This window comes from Zophobas morio, unplaced genomic scaffold (genome assembly GCF_036711695.1).
Source record: "Zophobas morio isolate AGI-343-1 ecotype UQ-CSIRO unplaced genomic scaffold, CSIRO_AGI_Zmor_V1 ptg000334l, whole genome shotgun sequence".
Taxonomy (NCBI): Eukaryota; Metazoa; Arthropoda; class Insecta; order Coleoptera; family Tenebrionidae; genus Zophobas; species Zophobas morio.
In genome coordinates this window covers 112,145-135,311 of record NW_026972438.1, presented here as the reverse complement: position 1 = coordinate 135,311, position 23,167 = coordinate 112,145, and the positions used below count along the sequence as shown (strand labels likewise).

The 23,167-nt window shown below is 34.1% G+C and overlaps 1 protein-coding gene across 1 annotated transcript; it reads right to left on the bottom strand.

The window, feature by feature from the left end:
• Nucleotides 1-17,428: 17,428 nt before the first annotated feature.
• Nucleotides 17,429-20,627, bottom strand: LOC135120072 (leucine-rich repeats and immunoglobulin-like domains protein 2). Its single transcript, XM_064044422.1, has 7 exons — nt 20,542-20,627; nt 19,551-19,622; nt 19,323-19,394; nt 19,141-19,212; nt 18,216-18,287; nt 17,805-17,876; nt 17,429-17,738 (listed from the first exon to the last, which is right to left on the bottom strand). Exons 1-7 carry the CDS (start codon nt 20,625-20,627, stop codon nt 17,429-17,431), a joined length of 756 nt encoding a protein of 251 aa, XP_063900492.1.
• Nucleotides 20,628-23,167: the final 2,540 nt, after the last annotated feature.

Here is a 23,167-nt window from a genome sequence, read left to right as displayed (position 1 = left end):
TTATTCATATAACTGTGAACGGTAGGGAAACGGAAGTAAAAATAGGGAATGAAAATAATATAAAAGCATTCCGCTTCACTTCTTTATAGCATAATAAAATTGTTATTAATGAGAAATTTTAAAATTTTTTTTCAAACAGTTAGAATAGAAAGTCCAAGCATATCTTTACACAAAGTAGGCTTAAGAATATAAATGAAAATAAAAGGTTAAATGACTGTTATTAGCTTCACTAGGGCAGGGGTACAGTTGGTTTGTAGCTGTCCAAAAATTTAGTACTGGCGACATTGTCCATATGTCAATATTAACGTTAAAATTAAATAAGTTATTTAGTACAAGATTGATAGTACTATTTATATGATGAATTCGGTTTTCACTTGCGTTGAGTTCACATTGTGATAGATTTGAGGACTTGTATAGCATGATAAAGAGTAACTATAATGTAGGTAAGGCGAAGGGCTAAAAGAAACGTAATTTAATTGACAGTCTTTAACTTTCCCGAGAGCCACCCCACCCCCAACCCTGTGCGAGTAAACTTAAAGAAATAAAAAATCGGGCCAACAGGTGTGCCCCTTGACTTAAATTTTCTAGAGATACGCCCTTGGGAGAGTAACTCACACTTTACATACACGGTGTACGTACTAGCACGAGAGATATTTCGCTTTGAAGATAACTGCGTATTATATGCACTCCTATATACGTTATAGACAACGGGAGGGTGTTCAATCGATAGCACAAGAGCAATGTTGGATATATAAAATATATATTGATATGCGTACCATACTCTTCGTCTTCTCTCTTTATTACTTGGAGGTGGTTGCTACGCTCCTTAGGTGACTGAAAACTATCAAATAAACTATTACAGTGCCCTTTCCATATTCGAAAAATCTTATATTATATTTTTTCTTGTTTTTAAAATATGACGATAACTGAACGCTTATATTATATCCTTTATTGGCTATAGTATAATAGCTCTCGAACTTCGAACCTCTAAGATCAACCCAACTAAAGACCTTGGGCCCTCTGCCTTTAATAGACCATTGCTCTCGCAGGTAAAATCCTCGTAAAATTACTTTAGAACCCGTGTTTACAAGTAACCAACTGCCATAGTAAGCATGGTAACCTTGGCCGGAAGAAACGATAGGCCTTATGGAAGTCTTTGAACACTCCGTCTGCATACACCATAAGCGACATTGGCTTTGCTTTTCAGTTACTAACATATATATATATTGTTAACTTTAATAAAAGATATAAAATGCAGTCCCCATTCTTGGTTACTGACATGTAATAGAAGTGACGGGGTCTGCTAGTGTGTATCATTTTTCCTTCATAAATCTTTAATGAATCATTTTCTATTAAACCACTCACCTACACACATTATATTGTTTACATTGTTAATTAAATATGTGAGCAAGGTGTATTCTGCCTAGTTATATGGTATAGTACGATAGACAGAGGTGTAAACACCATGTCACAATATAAAAGTACCGAGCCAAAAATCATCCAAAAAAAGCGAAGAAGGGTTCACGGGCTACTAGCACGAAAACATGTATAACAACTAGATTTATTAAGGCCTGGGCACTTTTCGCGCAAGTACTGGTCTCTGTTCCACCATCAAGATGACCATTGCCATCAAAATTGTGTCCTATTGAACTTTTTTTTTAAATACTGCACTAATAAATTTAACCGGTCGGCATTATTGGAGAGACTGGTTCAGATGATCCGAAGTTTTTTAACAGAGACAAGGAAAAGAAAGTTACTTCTCCTTTTGGAGAGGTACTGTACTGTCTATTATAATATTTTTGTTCTTTTTGAGATGGTAATAACTTACGCTGATAATGATAGTTTTTGGCTTATGTCATTATATCTTCATTGTTCTTCACTTATTACCTTTTAATCCTCTTTTCAATTTTCATCTATAGCCTTCTGATGTCTGGAAGTAGGCATCATTGCAGGTGTCGACTGTATGTCACCTTGCTAGACTTGGACCATATCATTCCATACAACCAACAAAAAATATAAACCAATATATGGGCTTTAAAGAAGGAAGGCTAAGTAATTTTCCCTTCCTTACTATTTATCTAACTACTTTACAAATTTCGAGAATCTTAACAAATATTTAGTGAAAATTTTATTTTGCAAATTTTAAAGGTTGCACGCATATTTTGGTCTCTACAGCTTATGGATCTCTAAGCCAGGAAATTGAACCTGGATAGTTTGTGTTTCTTGATCACACCATAGATCGTTGACTAAGAGCCGTTTATTTCTCTTATATATTTTATGAAAGTAGCGACCTTTACATCACTATTTTAAAATTTTATTCTATCGTACTTCTCTCATTCCACTAAAAGTTTCTTTCAGGTACTTCTTTTTACTCTTCTTTATAAGGAACAAACGTTCTATGACGGAGTGGTTGGCCATTCGCGTGGAATTTGCCATCATCTTGCAAATCACTTTAATGAAAAACTGCGATAGACCTTAAAAGAAAGCTCCGCACGCTTGGGTATCCCCCACCACACAAAAGATCGGCTGCCCCTAGAACAGTGCTGGTCATAGAGCATTTTTGGAAAGCCCAAGGTCACTATTGAGGGCACACGGTTCAGCACCAGGGCCGAAAGCCTTATGTACTCGCTCGTGGGGAGGGACATTATTAACATGACAACGTTCCCGAAGTGGTACTAGCTAATGAGGCTGGCGGATTTTGGGTAATATTCTCACGGAGCATACACTTAGGTGAGTCTTTTTGTTTAATTAAAGATTACTCTACGCATCGGTGGCCTTAGGTACAGATTACGACTACTGGCGTATAGTAAAGGGGAACACGTACGTTCTTGCCCTGTAGGCAGGATTTCGTATCATATTAAAACTTTTTCTTGGCTAATTCTCGGGTGTCGGAGGGTCTCCGCTCCGCTCCGCATGAGCTTGGAAAACTGCAAACAGCTGATTTTAGACATCATTCCTCGATTGGCCACAAGACAACAAGTGTGCTAAGGATACCTGCATCTCGTCCGTTATGCTTCTGTTCATAAAAGAATAACAATTATACCTAAGTTAAGTTTTCAGGTACGCAAACGGAAACATACTTGCTCATCAACTTATAAGAAGTAAACCTAACACATAAATAAATTTTGTATGCTAATTTAACCGTAATTACTCAACTTTTTTTGTGGATGTGAGTTGGCCCGAGTTTGTTACTCTTCTCTCATCTTTAAATTACAAAAAGGTTTAAGTTAAAAGCCAAATTATTTATTGAGTTCTGCATAGCTTCGTATCCTGTCGACTCAAAATAAATAGCTATGATTATAGATAGCATTTTTTGAGCGGTTGTAATTTTTTTGTCTAAGCTCTTAAATAAAAATTTAAACGACTGCTCATTGTTTTCGATTATAAAAACCGAGACTCAAACCTTTTTACCAAAAGGAAAAAAAAATACCAAACACTAATAAAACAGAAGAAAACAACCACGGACTTTAGCCTCCTGTCAGTTTACTACAGTGAGGTTTAGAGCAAGATGTGTGGTTTCCTCTCCAGTGAGTGGTTAGGACTCGAGCTCTACTCAGCGCACCCAAGAGAGATTTCTTAAAGTGGGCCCACAGGGTAGTGAGATATTCATACCGCGCGCGGAACCAATAAGGGATATGCGACAGTCACACTAGAGGCTGACTAGCATTGTGAGTATATGCATATAAAAAAAGCTAAAATGAAAGTGAGCGAATCTCTCCAAATATAACAAGCAATAAATTATTATAATAAAACAGGTATCTCCGGGAAAGTAACTCTGAGTGTTATCAACACCCATTTGTCACTCCACAAAAAAGTTAGCTTGGTGGTTCATACACATGATCGTTAATTCTTATACGTTTTAATTAATGATATATGCCAGTGTTAATACACCTATGCGAACTTTTTAGTGTCGCACCTTCAACTATTGCGTAACAATATAAATATTGAGGTAATACGCTGTTATAATCTTCCTACATTTTATTCAGTAGCCGTCAAAGTTGTAATTGATATTTTCGTTAATTAATATGGAAATTTTTTATGATCGACTTTGTTTAGATAAATTATTAATGTGTGGGAGGGGGGGGGGGGGAACTTTCAGGTCATCCAATAGACAGTGCCAATTTTTGTCCACCGCTAGTTACATGTCGCAGACCGTAATACAGAGGATCCAAAACAAACTTTATATCTAACGTAAACGCAGGCAAGACACCGAGGAGTAAGTGTCTTTTGTATTGTTGGCTTTTTTTTAAATGAAAGTGGGTAAAGGTAAAGAGCATTTGTAACAAGCCTTCTTGTGTTCACCCAGAAATAGTTATACCGGGGCAGCAATGTTTAGAAAATAGTAGACAGGTAGGGAGAAACTACTTTAATAATTCCTTCTCAGAATGTCAAAGACTCTAAAGCAAATTACATTGGGCCTTCCCCTTCATGGGTAATGAAAGGGCCCTGCTTTTTTAACTCAACCATTCTCAGTCCATATAAAGAAGCTCAAGTAGTGCTAACTGAACAATTTTATTGTATTAGGTTTTTAAAGAAAATACTTAAAGAATCAACTTATCTTGAGCTTAAGAAACATGGTTGCCATGCTTACTTAAATATACAGGTCTTAGTTAATTCAGATGGGCATGCTTATACTCAACTTAGGGTGTAGTGTACTTTCGACAAGCGAGTTTTTCTCTCGCCCTACAAAGCTTTTTTAATTGTTCAGCTTGAGTCGAACACTCGTTATTTATAGAAATGAAACCCAGTAAAAATCAAAAGTCGATGTTCCCACCAGTTCAATTTTGTCACTCTTATTTTTATTTATCAATCGGGCCTTCCCACCACGGCCTATTTAGGCCCATATTCTAATGACACTGCATTAATTTATAAATCCAAAGCTACCTGCCTTGGCTTAGATACATCTGTATCCATACTTTGAGTTTATCAAGGAATGACACTGTGTGGTGTCTGTCTTTCGACCCTCTCCTTACTGCGCCACCTAAGCCCCAAAAAAATCATGGGTTGCTTAAATCGTTGTTTCTTTATGTTTCGCTAGCAGAATACCATGAAACCGTTTACATTAGTCGAAATTTCTTTGGAAGGCACATCTAGATTACGCAAATGATTACCTAATAAGTCACCTAACAGTACTCAACCTAATGTCAAAAAATGCAAACTTAAATTGAAGAACAAACTTCATTTCTAAATTACTCTAATACGACTCAGTTTAACCAAGTTTCAATAACGCTGTCGTACCCTTCATGTTACCCTTTTTATTAACCTTCAGATTTTTTTTTAAGAACAATTCACTCCGAATTTATATGACGCAGTTTGATTTATTAATGGTTATACAACCAGGACTCAATTTTATTAGGATTATTTTATACGATGTCTCATTTGACACTAACGGATCAACTACTTTAAAATTTTCGTTTAATATTGCTTAGAGTGGAATATATCAGGACACGGGATGTAACTGAAAATAGTTACACTCTGGACATATCCTATCAGATTTATATTCCATTAATTACATATAAATATACACAAAAAAGTAGGAAATATTCTCCTCTATAAATGTATGCAGTTACATTGAGTTTTACATAGGACGCAACGAAAATTACAAGTTATAAATTGAAAAAAAAATCGGGCTGCAGTATAAAATGCACTTATACCATAGATTTAATACCAATCTCCCCCTACGCTCACCCACACCTACTGTTAAAATACGTGGTGCTTAAATAAAGCAACTTGCTAGTAGGCAAGTCTTGAGTATATCCGCTGTATTTTTTCATGAGTAATATACCGAAAAAATATGGGGTCACTAATGGCGCCTTAGCGGAGCCAAAAGTATCGAATATAGATAAATTTCCAAATTTCGCGGTGTTCCAGATTGTGACACACTTTTTTTTTTAGGTCAGTTGGTTGAAAGCAAATATCTTAATGAGGTAAGGTAGGCTAATCTTTCTTTTATGATGACGCGTTCATCCTTGTAGCTTCTCTGGTAGCTTCCGCAATTTCCATCAATTCTGTTTCCATCGTCGAGAGGATGTATTATTTGCAGCACGAATTTCCAAGTAATCGTGGTGAGACCCCCTGGGTACAGTTCGCATAGTCGCTCTTGCTAAAATCCTTTCAGCTTGAGGGTATTGTAGTTCTTATAGCGGATTTCGAATACCCCTTTTACCAATCAAGTATCTTATTAAAGTTTTGTAGCTTACACTTTTACTGGTAGGCTTGGGCACCTTTTGTTATAGTCTGTTCACTACGAAGACTACAACTAGGCGTTATACCGTGAAGAGACAGAGTTATCACCACACTACTTCTACATAAGGCATATTCTCTAGTGGGTGGTTGTCGCCGTTATTAGTATGGGTTCCTATATACTTTAAAAAGGCTTTTCATAATTCATTCTAGAGTGATACGAATAGTAGTAATATATTTTTCCAAAATTAAAAGTTTTAAGCCATCATTCTTCTCGACATTCATGCTTAGTACCTTCAATGCCTTTTCTAGCTTTTTAATGTCACGATATCATCAACGTGAACATTTCTTCTTTGTATAGAAACATGAGTCGATATGGCATTTGTAGAGACCAGAGCAGATACCCTCGTCTATGAAAGTTAGTTCATCTTATTCTGGACTAACTGAGATCATGTATAGGTTTAAAAAGTTTAACGCAGTTCTAAGCATTAGGCACAGTGCCATCTTCAGGTATTATTCCATGGATTACTCTTCAGATAATGGCGACATATAAAGGCGCTGTGAACAATAATCTCTAAAACACTTACATTCTAAGCATAGCTGATAAGTGCAAAAATATCTTATCTGATTTGATCTCTCGGTAACTGGATTAAAATAAATTCAGAAAGTCTTCTCTATCGATTTTGCGTGTATCTCTTAGCACAGATACGAATCCTATACCGATCAGTAATGTCTTCCACATTACTTTTGACCTTAAAATCCTATTTACAGCCATCTCACATTCCGTCCAAATGGTAGGATGGTAGAAACGCACGTATAATCCTTTATGTGATAAAGTTTATGCTCATAGGCGCCAAAAATTGAACTTTAACTATACTGTTTATAGCTTCCCAGTTAGTCTTGGGTACCTGTATTTTCCAGGCATGCATGGGAAGGTCATGGTATAGGGCACTGTATCTCGTGTTTCGCAAGTATTGTATGTTTTGGTTTCCTCGTGGCAGAACTTTTGTCTCTACCTCATGTTCCTTTATATGAACTGACAACAAGGGCATTAGAGTTGACTAGGGTTCAGTAACAAAATTCGAGCCTTCATCCTCATTTCTAGTTCCAGAGGTAGAGTTTCATTGCTGGCATATCTAAGGTACCTAATTTTGCACAGTATTATAGAATGCCTAGCAAATTTGAAATACGCACAACATTTTGAAGACCCTATGATCTCCCCGTCCACTGGGTTTAGGTTCCGTGTTCTTGGCGATGTTTTCTTGTATCGCTGATTGCCTTGCACCTTTGTACCGATGGTTTCATCAAGTATATCTCTTCAAAGTATTATTCCTGGAAGCTTGAAGGAGAAGAGGGTGGGGGAAATTTGCAACCGGGCCTTTTATGTACCCACACCAATTAAAAAGCCTTTAATACATCTGCAATTAAGCTTCCCTATTGGAGTATTAATATAGCGTAGCCTAGGCTCAGGGATATGGAATCAAAGCAGTGCTAACTAGCTGATAAGCAGGATTGCACTGTAAAGAAGCTTCACTCCCTTGCTATTTTTGTACTCTGAGCCAGCCAATATCAATCGTACTATCTTAAAGGGCGCCTGGCCGTTTTACTCAGCTATACCTTTCATGGTTTCGGGAGTCCCATAAAGGGTAGTGAAAACCTTTTTGATGTTGTCATCGATTAGTCCCTTTAGATAAATACTACCTGGTATGATAACTACGAATTGGGAGACTACTGAATCGAGTGCACTTGAGTACAATTTTGGCAGTTTACCCTCCCTAAAGAAGGACAAACAAGCTTAAGGCGAATCTAAACCCTCCGTAAGCAATAGGTTAACTGACTTAATCGGCTCAACTAATGAAGTGATTTGTCAATACATTTTTTAGCTCTTTTAGCTCTCCATGAAGAGTCCAGTAGTAAATAAATTATTTCCACTTTACAGTCTTTCTTTCCTATATCTAAATTCCCTATGATGCTATCCTTCGACTTGTCTAGGAAGAGGAGGTTCGAAGTGTAACTAGGAAGAAGATGCTATAGCTTTACGAATATATATTTTATATGTAGCTAATATAACCCTTAACTCTCCAAAAGCATTTTTTAACGAGTACGGGGACAGATATATTATTTCCATCTATGAGGCCTAGGTCTTTATTGCAGAAATGTACTTTGTAGTTCAATGAAGTTAATGTGTACACTAATAATATGTAAACCTTTATCTCCATCCAGCGGAATGCTTTGAGCTCCGAGTCTACACACATTAAAGGGTAGCTTGCTGTTGTGCTCATCCTGAGTTTTTTTTTTATCTTTCTAACCGTGCGGATTCAGTTATCTCGTTATTTTTTAACCGTGCTTAATTTCCTACCAAGGCACTAATTAACTACTCTGTTGATTTGAGGCTTTAGGGAGTAAAATAATTTAGTTTTACTTTATCCAGAACATACCGCAGGAGAGCACTCTAATTGTGATTATTACCTGTAAGTTGCACCATTTTTTTTTAAAAACAAGTTGACAACTGGGTATAAATTATATGTACTTTAATAATAACAAGAGAGTGCTAAAGTTTAACTTGTCCCCGACCCCCTATCCCCACCTTAATAACTTTTTAGCTTTATTAGGGCTGGTTACTAAAGTCCCTTCTTAATTCCAATCATGATATAGGGCTTGCAGGTTTATAAACTCTAAATAGTAGAAGCGTACTTTTATTCTTGACCCTGGCTAAGACTTTACTAGTGAAAGCATCTTAAATAGCTTACATAATGATCTATCAAGAAATTATTATTCTTGGTCTGGGTATTAATACTATTTTTCCAATATGAAACCAAATATTTATTATGCTCTTTAAAAATGATGCATAAGAGAACTTGAAATTCTCGAGGCTTATTTTTTTTAGTATGTTCTGTGTTTTCAACTTTACTTTATCTTACTTTTGTGCGGGACATTCCAGAACCTCCTTTGCTGAGCTTTGATTGCCTTGACTGGAGACTTTTTGGCGCCTTGTGGTGCTTGCGGCCATTAGCTATACTTCGGAGCTTTCTTTTAGCATTGTACACTCTTTGTGTTCGTAAGAATTTCCTGTTTCATCCCTAGGTGCACGTCTTACAAGCTGTCAAACAAGAGTGTCCTATCTAATAATTTAGCTGTCCTGCATGAGTTACTCTTCAGCGAACTGTTTGAAGATGACATTAAACTATCTACCTTCATGCTCATTATCCCGTCATATTGGAGTACCATCCTAGGAAGGGGTTAAACACATTGTGTTAAATAAGCTAACAACTCTGTGAGGTCTAGCAATCCTCTACTTCGTTTGGAGTCCTTAGAATTTTAGCTGAAACTTTCAAGTAGGCTACCAGTTCTCTGTGTTGAATACAACATAAGAAACGTGAATATGGTTGCCCTGCTAAGTTCTAGCTTTGTGAAGCTTCTCATGTACCTAGGAGAGTGCTAAAGTAGCTTGATGCTCGACTGGAAACAGTTGCTCTTAAAAATGGAAAAAACTTGAGCAGGCGAGAGGACTTCTAAAAAGTCTTAAAAATAAGAATACCACTGTGGTTAGAATTATAACGTGTAGCTTTCTTTTATTAATATTTTTTTAACCTTAACATCTGCACGTATTTATCTTCCCTCTGACTTTTACAGGTTTCCCATTAGCTAGAGGGTTAGCAGTAATCAAGCTGTAGAACTTATGTGCAATGCTGGGTGGTCGTCTCTTGCAATGAATAGAGGTTGTCTCTAGGCTCAATAACGTTTGACAAATAGTTGCTTCTAACGAATTACTATTGTAGTGCCTGCTTGGCTACTTGGATTTACAAGAGTCACCACATCTTAAGGCGGTATGCTATGACATGGTAAGTTACTAGAATATGTTCCGTTTCGGTGAACCTCTGTTTATTGTAATGAGGAACAAAGGAAGTGGTACGTAAAGAATAGCCTTAGCGCTAACCTTGGTGCCTACTATAGAAAATTAGAAGGATAAGCACTATGATATGTGAAATCATGTACTTAGTGTATACTTCTGTATTAAGTATATAGTGGTAGGCAGTACTGCTACTGTTCTAGTATTGTGCTAGTTATCTGTATAGAGTACTGTTTGGTTGACGAAAGTTGACTGAAACATAAAGTATTTTGCAAAATATTAGCTTATAGTGCTGTTCAATAGACGAAAGTTTACTAAAATATATAGTGCTATTTGCTAATATGTAGTATGAGGTTAGCGTGCTGTATGATATTGCAGCAATTGTTCTTTTATGAGTATTGTTTACTAATACTTATAGATACGAAGTGCATCTCCCTAAGCCTATTGTGGTACATCGTCTTTATACTCAATTGTATTGCGGGACCGCAAGACGTGACCTTTACCGCCCATTTTGGAGTTCGATTCTACTCTCTGGATCTACTGGAATTCACTTGCCTCTAGGAGGGCGCTGCCCTGTATGTAATTAGATATTTACTTTAGTGACAGTATCCAAAGCTATTTAATTAAAAATTAAAGTGAATGTATTCTGTTGTTTTGTTAATCTCACATTATCAAGGTTTCCCTTTTATAACTTTAGGTGTAATAAGAAAATAGCGCCCACATCCCCAGAACTTTACAGCAAAAAAGGCGAAGCAGGTTTATTTGATGTAGGATAGCCATTTACAGGGAAGTCTATTTACTGTTGGGACTATCTGTTTCTTTCTGTTTCATAATTAAATTTTTATTCTTTGGATTTGTAAATTAAAACTAGCACACAATTTCGGTTTTGAAGGTTATGGAAGAGACGTAAGGGGGAAGTCTTTTTGTAAGAATAGTTGATTCCGTTATTGTGGTCTTTGTTACCATATAAATAGCAATCTATTTCCATCTGATTGAACAAATTTCTAGCTGATAGTTTAAATAAACTCTTAAAGCGGTTAATAAGATATGCTTACACTTTTTAACGGTCTTTGGAACTGTATCCAATCAGGGGAGGTAGTCATGAGGATAGCAACTTTATAAAATTGAGCTGCCACGCACATTTAACTATATTCTAGTTTTTACTCCCCCCTTCCCTCTCACCTAGGGACAACCCTGATTGAATACTTTCTCTGCGTCAAATATTTGGATCTCCCGTTTTCTTAATATATGGCTTGGTAGCTGACCTAAAACACGGAGTGCCTGCTGAGCGGTTAAGCGCCCTGCGCAGGAGTCCTGGGACTGGTGAAATTCATTTATAAACTACCAACTCCGAGTACTTATTCTTACAATTCCCTGAGGTAACGAAGGACAGACTGTTAAGAGCAGAGTCATATTGTATCCTTATAATGCGTGCCGCTAGTTCCTGTCTAAAAAGGATTAGGCATGGTTTATAGGTTATATATTACGAGCACTTGCTCTTTGGAATAAAATAAACCTTAAAAAGGGGTAGTACTGTAATTTAAGTAGTAAGAAAAGGGAAAATAATCAATATATTTGGGTTTTTTTTTTGTTTTGTAGACTCAGGTAAAATACAAATTGTTGTAAAGTGTAGTCTCTTATAAGCACGCAACCTCATAGCCCCTAACCACTTTATAACTTACTAAAACAGGGGAGTAGGTTAATTAAATTTCAGGAACCGCAACACCAGTATAGAATCGCATAGAAACTACATGCTTAAAAGCAAGATATTTAAGAACGATAGTAAACATTTTTTAGAAATATTCATTTTTTTTATAAACTGGACAATATATTGCTCCTGGAACAGCCTACAAATGCTACTGGAGTGATCAGCTGAGAACGAAATATCTCTTCTAAATTTAAGGTGCAGAATAAAGAAAGAAAGATGGTCGTAATTTGTAAATAAAGTTGACTATTAACAATGGTAGTAAGATAGGTGCTGTATTACGTGGTGTACGCTGGGTAAAGAAAAAACAGCAAATGTTATGGAAAAATAATATTTCTTCAGTTTTCATTAGCCATGCGCTTATTACCAACTTTAAAAATTATATCACTTTTACTCGAAATGTTAAACGAACAAGTGGAGACAGAGGCAATTTATACAAAAGCTTTAACAGCTTTTAGGCTAATTCGAACGTCCCCCCGCCCCCGTCACATTAATTTTAATATCTTGTGCTACTCGATTAATATTTAATTTAATGGGTAGTTAACACATGTTAGATTTTCCCAGCATGCTGAAAAGTGGAAGTCCTTACGGGGTAGGGAACGGTTATCTAGGGGCCGAGTGCTAACACTGGCACTACCACTTGAGGTGTTGCTTGGTGCTTTGTCCCATAAGGAAACGGCACACTGTAAAAGCAATCTGATTTCTCACGTAATCAGTTAAACTTCCCAAGCTCGAAGCCCTTTATACTCATTTAAGAAAGGAACTTTAAATATGTTGCCTCTTAAGATAAAAAATTGTTAGTTGTTAATTTAATTTGTTGTCCCTTATAAGGTTATTTATATTACCACAAAGCTACTTTGCACTACCTTAAAAGTGTAGACTCGTCTTTGCTAGATTATGAAATACTTTAAAAAATTACGTTCAATATTCCGCAAGTTTTATGTTACTGGTAATTTTCATGATTAAACCTGCAAGTTTTTTTTAATAAATTAAGAAATTATATTTAGCGAACAAATTCGGATCGAGAACTTGATGCGCTAATATTTCAAAGCGCTATGGGTGTGGATGAAAAGTATAGTATATATATCCCATTATTTTTCAAAAAGCGCGTAAGGCGCCAGGATTAAATCTCTCCCCTTTAACTCGGTGATTTCGTTATGCACCAAGTATTTTATAACATTACCGCCCAGTTTTTTTACCAGGTCTACAACAGCCTTATAATAAAAAGATATATGCGTAGAATAACTCTATAAAAAAAAAAGAAGGATGATTGTATAAGGTTGTAGAAACCTTCATAGTTCCACCAGTAGCGAGGACATTATCTATGATCACGACTTTATCTCTAGGACTGATGCTTTCGGCGTTGATTTCAAGTTAGTCGCTACCATACCCCTTGTACTCTACGCTTACAGTTGAGCCAGGTAACTTACCGGCTTCTCTGCAGAAACAAGGAAAGGTGCAGTAAAACAGGAAAAAATTTAGTGATGGCTTAGCCCCGCTAATATAGTAAACAAAATTTGAATCGGACAGGAACAAAAGCGCAGCCCAACTTAAGTGTAAGAGTAGGGCCAAATAAAAGGCCGCGTGCCTCTAAACCATCCACGGTGTCAACCTCTTAATAGGATATTATAAACAAGCTCCTAATATTCAAGTTCAATTAACTTAGTTAACTTTAAATATAAAGAAAAAAAGTTAATAACCTTTAACAAAGGGGTTTTGTGCCTTTGAGAATCCTCCAATAACGCATGTATAGGGGAAGGATTTTTAAATAAGAGGAAAATATCGAGAAACAATGTTCCTTTGGAAGGGAAAATCGAGGTATTTGACTATCATTCGCTCTACTCTATCCGAATGGGTCATGCTTACAATAGTTGCAGGGAAGTGCCTGGTTTAAGCGCGAGTTTCTGCATTACATTCATTACTCTTGTTGCCGCCATGTCACTAAATTAACCTCTAGAAGTCGTGGGACGTGTGAATGCACGGAGTATACAGAAAACGAACATTTTTTAAATGACCCTTCTGCAAACGCTTTGTAGCTCCCAAATAGGGTTGTCTTGGTACGTTCGTGTGTTTAGTCGGAAATGTAATTATGTATTCCCCATGTATTGTCTATTTACGAACACCTATTTTGTTATAGTATTTTTCGTCTACAACGGAATTTCAAGGTTACTTTGCTTGTAACTAGAGTTGGAATAATGAAGCCTTTCCAGGAAATGTACTGTACGCACCCGACAACTTATCTGGATTTTTAAAACTATTAGGTTTATTTAGTAGGAGTTACAATGGTTTTGTATTTTTGTTTAATATTAAGCCTTGAAGCTGGAGCCTTTTTTTAGTAGTAGTAATCAAAATTTTATAGTTCTTATAATATATAAAAAAGTTAATCAGAGTTAGTTTTTTATTAATTATTTATAAGTAAAAGTTAATTAGTAAAATAATTTTTCCTAGGCCCACCTACAATTTTCTATCCCGCTTCCATTGGGCACTTTTCATACAGTGATGGACACAAGGTAACCACGAAAGGTAACCACAACCAGGGTATAGTTTTCTAAATATCAACTGAGGACAAAAATTAACACATTTTTGTAAAGCTGAAAATTCTAGGGCACTTTGAAAAATAGTTGAGTTAAGAAAGAAGCGTTACCGAAAAACCTTTTCTATAACGTCGCCTAGAGGGCGGCTAATTCAAGTGAAACGAAAGCCTCTGTCCTTACGATTAGCCTTCAGAGCGAATTTAAATCCTCCTTACAAAGAACCTAATTGTACGCTCTTTTCTACCTCTTTGCCCCGTCATCTGGTGATTAGAATTATAGAGTTTCGCTAACCATAAAAATATTTTATTGATAATGAGGCCTGTCTCAATTATTTTATCTGCGGAGGTTGACCAACAAATCATAGGAGTGTGTTCGTAATGACCATTTATGTAAATCTTCCGAAACCTCAAAACTTCTACCGCAGCAAACCCTAAACCCTAGGGAGACCTGAAAAAAACCGTTATCCAATTGTTTCGTAAGGTGTAATACACCTAAAGTGCTAAGAAACTAAAGTTCCTTACAAACCTAAAAAGTAAAATTCACTTAGGTTATAATAATCAGATTTTTAAAATCCTATAACAATGATTAAATAATTTACCTAATTCTAATTTAAACAAAAAAAAATTAAAAAAATGATATATAAAACTATATTTCTTGTATATAAAAATAAGATATCCATTACAGAAGTTTAACTTTATGATGATTATGTTCAATATTACCTTTATAGGGTAATAATGAGTTTATATCACTTTCAGAATAGAATTGTAAAAATAGTTTGAAATCTTATAGTACAAAAATAGTTTTATGGAGTTTCTCTAACTATAAAAATATTTTATTGATAATGAGGCCTGTCTCAATTATTTTATCTACAGAGGTTGACTAACAAGTCATGGGGGTGGTGTGTTCGAGACCTTTTTGTAAAACATTCAAACCCTCAAAACGCCTATCCTCCTGCTCTAATTTTTTGTAAAGTTGGTTTGGTGCTCCTAGAGTTCAGTATTATCAAATAGATTTTTACAGTGCTTTTAGCTCTTGAACACATAATTATATTACGCTTAAGCCTATAATAAACCTAATTATAATATTATATACATTATTTAATAGTTATTCTTGAGGACATCCGACCTGTAAAATTAACAGTATAAACAAAATTTTCTTCTTAAACGGAAGTAGACAACACTGTTTTATCTTGAAAACTCAAAATATTATAGCTTGTTAGTAAGAAATATATATAATAATTTTCAAAAACTTACACTTATTAGTCAGTTGCTCTATTGAGGCTTGACCCTTTCTTACACACTTTAGCACAATAAACTCGAGTAGCACTACATTCGATCGCCTTCTAGACAGTCAATCTTAATTTCGCTATATTGCTAGAACAGAATAACCACATACCTAATAAACCCATTCAACTCCTTGACCTTTAGATAAAGCTCTCTTAGTAACACAGTGTAAAGGTTCCAAAGAACTACTTAGTACTCTATCGCCTCTTTGTATCTGTGTATCACTTTTAACACGCAGTCAGGTAAGAAGAGGATTCCTCGTTTAGTAAGTTCGTATCGCCTTTCTTTAATTAGCGTTTTCATATTACTAGGAAAACTCCTGCAACTTGACTTAACTGAAGGGAAAAAATGGCAACTTTAATCCGATCCGGTCAGACCATGTGACCTTTTAAAGCCTATGTAGAACCAGAGCCAGAAAATTCTACAAACCATTTTACTCTAAAAAGTACAAATACCCTAAACATTACCCTTTTTGAACCTATGCTTATAATTCATTTGTCAATTTTAAAAAACTAACGGAAGTATTAAAAAATATAAATGAACAACCCTTCGGGATGTACTGGATTTTAAACTGTCCCTCCTAGGAGTAGTCCTGAAAATAAAGGGCTATAAATTCATGGAAAACAGCTACTGGAAGGTCCCAAGCTTAATCAGGACGGAAGAGGTAATTGCAAATTATAGGTATGGAATGTAAACTTTAACGCGAGGCTCCAGGATCCCTTAGTTTATTAATTCTCCGTGAATCGCCCAAACCATTTCTAGCTAAATAACAATTTTTCAGAAAAGGTGAGAAAAAATTGCCATCATTTTTAATTTTAAGGAGGGTTCTATATAATATTCTTTTTCCCTGCAACCAAAGAAAGTTGCCCTTGGCTTTTTCCATCGAACTCAGCCCCCTTTATTCAGAATAATACTTGGTCTACTCTACTGTGCTACAAGCGCTTCGATGGACTAGCCATACGTATATATTATTTGAATTATAATAAGCACTTAATTATTAAGCACGTCGAGTTGTCACTAGTAACGTATTAACAGGGTCTTGCCTTAGCGAAGAATATCTTTAGCGAAAACAACAGTTGTAACTTTCGTGTCCATAAAATTATTCGTTATGTAATTATTTTCTTTAGTATATTTTTAATTGAAATAAATTCAGCGGGCCAGCAATGCTCTCGCACTTATCAAGTTATAGTAAGTTATGAATAGGGGGTTTTCCTTTAGTAGTGAAGGCTTAATAATATCAAGCTTAACCGCATCTTAATCAACTATTGATTCTAGTGTGTTTATCCAGAAAAATGCAAAACTTTAGAAACTATGCATAGAGCTACGGGTTTCGCAAGAAACGAGCTAGAGAACATATGGATGATACCGGGAGATCGCTAGGCTACCTGCATGGTCTGTAGATTGTGTTGGTATTATTGCTTGCTGTATTCGATTGGCTTTAGTGCTGTTTCGTTACGGAAAGTACTAAATAGTGTTATTTACCTGTATACTTATATATACCGCGCCGCTGCTCAAATTATTGCCAAGTAAAAGGACTTGAAGACAAAAATACTCCGTTCTAATTACTAAAGCCAGCTATTTAGTTCGGTCTCGTTAAGCAAAGATCCAACGCTAAGGCTTCCTTAGTTTTCGTAAAACATTAGGCTTAGTCTTAATAAATATGACTACTTTGTACTGGTTACTGACACAGTAATGGTGGCTAATTCTCTATTTTAGTGAAATTTTCTAGTAATAATGACAAACCTTTGTGAATTTTAGCGCTTTTACCTACCCTATAATTTAATTTAATTCTAACAGATTTAGACAAGTTTTTGGGTATTCTTATGGTTAAAAGCATTCAACTATAAAAATATGAAAAATATATAAATTGTTATCACAACGTATTTAATAATTTCCGAAAAAAAATGAATGAAAGCCATAAGCAAATATACGCATTGAAATACAATTTTGCGCAACCACTTTCTACTTTTGTTTCCTGAATTATTACTTTTGGAAAAACAAACTGAGCATGTCTCCTCTCGCTAACGTACGACTCCGAGGAAACAAACTCGCACAATCCTCTATAAAAGTTGTTGTAAACAAAAGTAGTCGCTTTGAAGGTGCATCTATCGTCAGTGAACGAAAAGGCTTTTTCATAATGAACTCGTGAGCAACACTGAAAAGTTTGATCCATCGTTAACCCTCTAGTAGCCAATGAGAAGAGGCAATTAAATGATGGGACCATTTATAGCGTGCAAAGCGGTGCTTACAGCTCTCTTGGGTTGAATAAAGGATGGAAGGCGCTGGGCCCGATGGCCACGATTACATTGCTATTTAAGTACCTGCCGTTATTATATTGTTAATAAACAGAAATAAAGATCAGGGTGCACAAGTATAACCATAATATATACTAATATTAGTTTGTACTAAGCTTCAAGGAATAAGCCTTAATAAAAATAGCTCCACTAGAACTCTAATAAATCGATAATATGCAGAAACTAAATACTAATATTTTTGATATTATTGTGTAATACAATGATTTTAATTGTTTTACCTTGTAAATAGAGTAATAACACAATAATAAGTAACTAATAACAACGTATAAAAAGAGCTTTTCATAAAAATGTTAAGTACATTACGATAAAAATTGTTATAAATAAATTTTTGCAAAGTCTACTTACAAATATTTTAAAGTCTTTAGCTCTGTAAAAGCACCTGAGGAAATCGATGAAATGTGGTTGTGCGCAAGATGCCTTAAAATATTTGTGAGAAAACAAAGGAATAAAAGAACCCTCTGTGCTATAAAAACCATAGACAGTAAAAAATTCCCTTAAATATTAAACTGCTTAAATATTTAATGTAAATGAATATGTAGTTGTTTAGAGGATGTTTTAAAAAAAAAGGAAGAAAAAGGAAAACAGAAGTATTAGCTAATTTAATCTATGGTAGTTTTTTATAGTATTTTTTTAGTAAATGTGTTTTTAAAGGGCTTTATTAAATAAAAGATTGTACCAAATTCTAATCTACACTTTACCTGTTTATACTCTTCTATTACACCATTTCCTGTAGAGTTTATTATCAGCATTATTACAGTAATTATAGCTTATGTTCAATAAGAAAACACAACAAAAATATTCTATTCTACACTTTTACTTTATTTAATTCTAATCCTTCCACCTTTCCTTTTTAATCTTAATTACGAGAAGAGTGGCAGGATGATCGATACTTTTCTTAAAGGTAAACAGTGCAGGAAAAACACTTGGGATCTATATTCACTAAAAAATTGCTTATTCGTTTGGCGGGCGAAAATTTTTTTTGGCCAAAAAAAATACTTTTATAGTACAAAAATCTCAAGAATCCTTTTAGTAATGCTCACGCTTGTGTGGGGCAGTCACTTTGTCTTACTCATTATAACCTTACCTTACCTACTTCATACTTTAGTATTATTAGTTACGTACACACTCATCTATACGTTTCTCTTAAATTTACTTTCATTTATTGTATGATTGCAAACAGAATTAGCCTACTAAGTTACACAGAGTTTTAATTATTAATTCTTTAGCAAAGTAAAAGGTGAATTAAACTGTAATAATTGCAATCACTTACAAAATTTCAATTCTAATAAGCCCTTGAAATAGATTTTTTCCGATCGAGGTGAGCCCGTTTCTTTCTAAATTCCTGTAAACAAAATAAATTGTAAAATTTTAATAAATGTCTACAGTAAAGTTTTTCTTAAAAAAGTTTTGTAAAATAAAAAAATAAAAAAAAAACATGAAGGTACTACTAACAAAGATTTTAGTGCTGGCAACCAAGAAAATGCACTGTCCTCAATAGAGCTTATGCTATTCCGACTAAGATCTCTAAAGCAATCAAAGTTTGTCAGGGCTACACAATTTATTTATTAGAAGAAAAGTGCATAACCATAATAACTTATTTTTTCCTCTTCATGATGCGTAAATAGTAAAAAAAAAAAATCTATACTACAGAAAAAGTTAAATTATTAGAAAATAACTTACAAATATTGAAGACTATCAAGGTTGCTAAAGGAAATATTGCTTATGAGAGTAAGTTGATTATTTTTTAAAGATCTTTTTAAAAAAAACGGTAACTATTAAAATATAATAATAGAAATATTATAATTCATCTTTGAATTTACATGAGCAAGTCAACATAAATAAGGTATGTGTAACAAGTTTTAAAATATGAATAGTAAGCTTTTAAAGATAAACCAAAATACATTAGTAACTGTTAATATATAAATTGATATATAAAACTAACAAAATTGCCAAATGGTGCAAGTTGGCAAAAGTTCCTTCATTGATGGAAGTAATAACGTTTTTTATAAGATATCTTAGTAAAAATTTCTAAGTGTGAGTTCAAAGTATTTCAAGTGTAAAGTAAGCTTATAAAAAATATATATAGTCTTTTAAACGGCTCAATTTAAAATGATCTAATAATAAAACTGATTTAATAATATATAGATAATTCTTAAGCAAATGCAATTTTTTAAATATTCACTTTTGTTTAGTAAGTTAAACGCAGGTTTTTCATAAACATTAAATTTTAGTATTATAGTAACTCATTAGAATAGAAATCAGACTTACAACTCATTTAGTGAAGTAAGGCCTTTAAATGTCTTATGATCGAGAGAGCTTATGCGATTATCGTTAAGATTTCTAAAGTTAAACCGACAATAATTATTTTATAGAGCACCAAAGTAAAATAAGCTCGTCATACATGGAAGTTAAGTCTGGTGAAATTTTTTTTTCCGTAGGAGGAAAGGAAAGCAAAGAACAACCAAACAGATCTCTATATTATAAGTTACAATTCACTAACTTCCATAAAGAAAATGATCCTTTGTAAATTAGATAAAAGATGACCCTTTAGCCAATTAGTCATCAATGTCACTTATCATAAAATAGAAGAAATCACCCAACTTCCTATAATCTTAGGTGTTTTAATACCGACATTTACCTGCCCTAGACAAACAACAAATGGAGGACTTACAAAGAATAGGGCATATCCAGCTTCTGACATTTACTCTCTTGCCCAAGGATAACCCTCACCAGCAGCATTAGGATTACATAATTCATGTTACAAAGGTCGCAGCTAGTTGAGTTAGTAAAATTATCTGTTTTTACCACGACTCTAGAAAAATTAACTTTAATTTCCTTTAACTTAAAAAATCTTCTTTATATACCCTCTTAACCACAAATTAACGTTAATTAGCTTAAATAAGAATTGTGGTTACTAAAAGTTGACAGACTACTGGTAGCGTTAAATTTTTTACCAGTACATAAGGGAAACGCTACCTTTAATGGACTGGACAATACCACTTAATATTTAGAGCTCTAACACAACGTTATTTCAATCTATGTTAATACTGGGGCCAATGTGAATATATTTAAAAAAGTGTATGTAAAATAAATTAACCACAGTGTTTATATTATTGTTTTTAAAAATGGTCTCCCTTATGTTAAGTACATAGATTCATTTGCCTAAATTACTTAATCATATAATATGTTCACATACTTAGAGGTTGCTATTAATTAATCTTTTATGTTCGTTTATACTGTATAGCGCAGTCGCAATACAGCATGCGGAGCTAAATCAAAACTATATTGTTTAGACAAAGTTTTCTTAATATGTTTAAAATTTTCCTTTGGAGCTATCATGCTTTACGGATTCGCACGCCCCCTAGAAGTAAGCTCTTTGTAGAAACTATTCTTTAGGTAGTTAGTAACCGCAAAAAACTCAACTCTCTAGGGGCCGAAACAGTACATCAAACGTATCCTCTAACCAATCAAGTCAGCCCCATAGACTAAACGCACGCTTCTAAACAAAAGAACAAAATTTTGTTATTCATTAAGGATAAAATGAGTATATATACAGTTTCAAATAATCTAAATAAAACCAGTTAAAATTAATTAAATCGCAAGGCGTTTACTCTTCGATTGCGGAAAATCTTTCTTATTTAACTGCGTACTGACAGTGGATCATACCAAAAAAATTCTTGATACAAGACTTATTTTTAACGGCTAAGCGCTCCAAAAGTCTGTATTAATTTAACCATCTCGACCATCAGAAAACATTAACTTTAAAAATTAAAAAAAATAATAACTCGATAAACTGTTTTCCTTTATTATATTTGCTATTTTTTTTGTTCGCGTCATAGTTGTTATTATAGGGGAGAAGTGAGGAAATATCAGCTCGATTAAAAAATTATCCATGCAAAGTTTGGCTTTTAGGAGCTTTCTTTAAGTAAAAGTAATCTATAATATAATTTAAAGTAGTAACGAAGCAAATCTAGTTATAAGATCTATAAGGCAAGGGCACTACCATTACCTCTTATAGCACTTCGCTTAACTTTGTGGTTTAAAGGAAAATCTGACAAGCCGTAACTAAACAGTGCCAAATCTTTATTATTATTATTATTATTATAATTACTTTATAATTATTATTACTATAAAATTATCTGAGGACTTTATAAGGAAACTTCATTTGTATCCAAACACAGTCTGCACAAGTGCTCATCCTCCTAGCACAGTAATAAGTCTATCGCGGAGATCACTTGCAGAAATAAGATGTACGCCTTAAGATACTCAAAATTTTACAAAAAATTCATATAGAAAAATATTTACTTTACTAAATATCTATAAAAAAAAAAACTTTTAATTATCTAAAATATTGGGATCTTCTCAGAAAAACAGATTTAAAAGGATGCTAACTTTTCAATAATTAAAGCCTCTTTTTGTTGGTGTTTCAAAAAATTAGAAAGAATTTTTAATTCAAGGATTAGAGTAGCATATAAAAGATCTACGAATTATAAAAAATCTATGCTTAAATAATAAATACATGTAGTGCTTCTTTACTTTAATTTCTTTTCGAAAGTCATGAATTAAGTCACTTATTTAGCTATTTTATAAAAACGTATTGTTTCTAACTTTTTTCGAGTATAATAGGGGGATAGCTATTGAATATGGTCACTGAACTGTGAATTTAATAAGGGGATATAGAATATCAATTTTTTTTGATGTGTGATTGCCTTGTAGCAATGCGCGTACGTACTTAAAAGTCAATGTTGTCCGTTAAGCCTGACATGTGGTGTACATGTAAAATACTCCCTTGACTTTTATATCAAAATCCCTAAGCACTGTACAAGTAGAAAATATTTTGTCTCCTCTGAATTGATAAAGCTTTTTTCTGGGATTTCGCACTCACTAACGCAACACCGCTTCTAGCCTCTCTTATTACGTCAAACACCTTGAATATTACTTATATTTATTAACTCTCCTTACTGCTGGAACTCTTCATCTCTAATAAGCTCTAATGTTTAAAAAATTCCCAGATTAAGCAGCTTTTCGAACCTTCTTTTTAACACTAAATTCAAATCATAAAACACCAAAGGAAAACCATAAAAAGAAACATAAACACAAAAATAAATAGTATAATACATTAATTTAAACACACTAACCATAAAACAACGCAAAACACGGATTACCCAAAAACCAATTAGTAAAATTACAGAAACGGATATTATGTACTGCAACCAATAATTTGGCCTACTTTATTAATTGGATACAACGAAACCAAGTAAAAATTTTTTAACTGGTATAATTAAATTATTATACAA

Coding starts and splice junctions, on each gene's coding strand:
- LOC135120072 (XM_064044422.1), bottom strand. CDS start 20,627: ATGAATTATGTAATCCTAATGCTGCTGGTGAGGGTTATCCTTGGGCAA. Junction 19,395..19,550: donor CTTGATAGTCTTCAATATTT/GTAAGTTATTTT, acceptor TGATTGCTTTAG/AGATCTTAGTCGGAATAGCA. Junction 17,877..18,215: donor CTAAAGACTTTAAAATATTT/GTAAGTAGACTT, acceptor TAATAACGGCAG/GTACTTAAATAGCAATGTAA.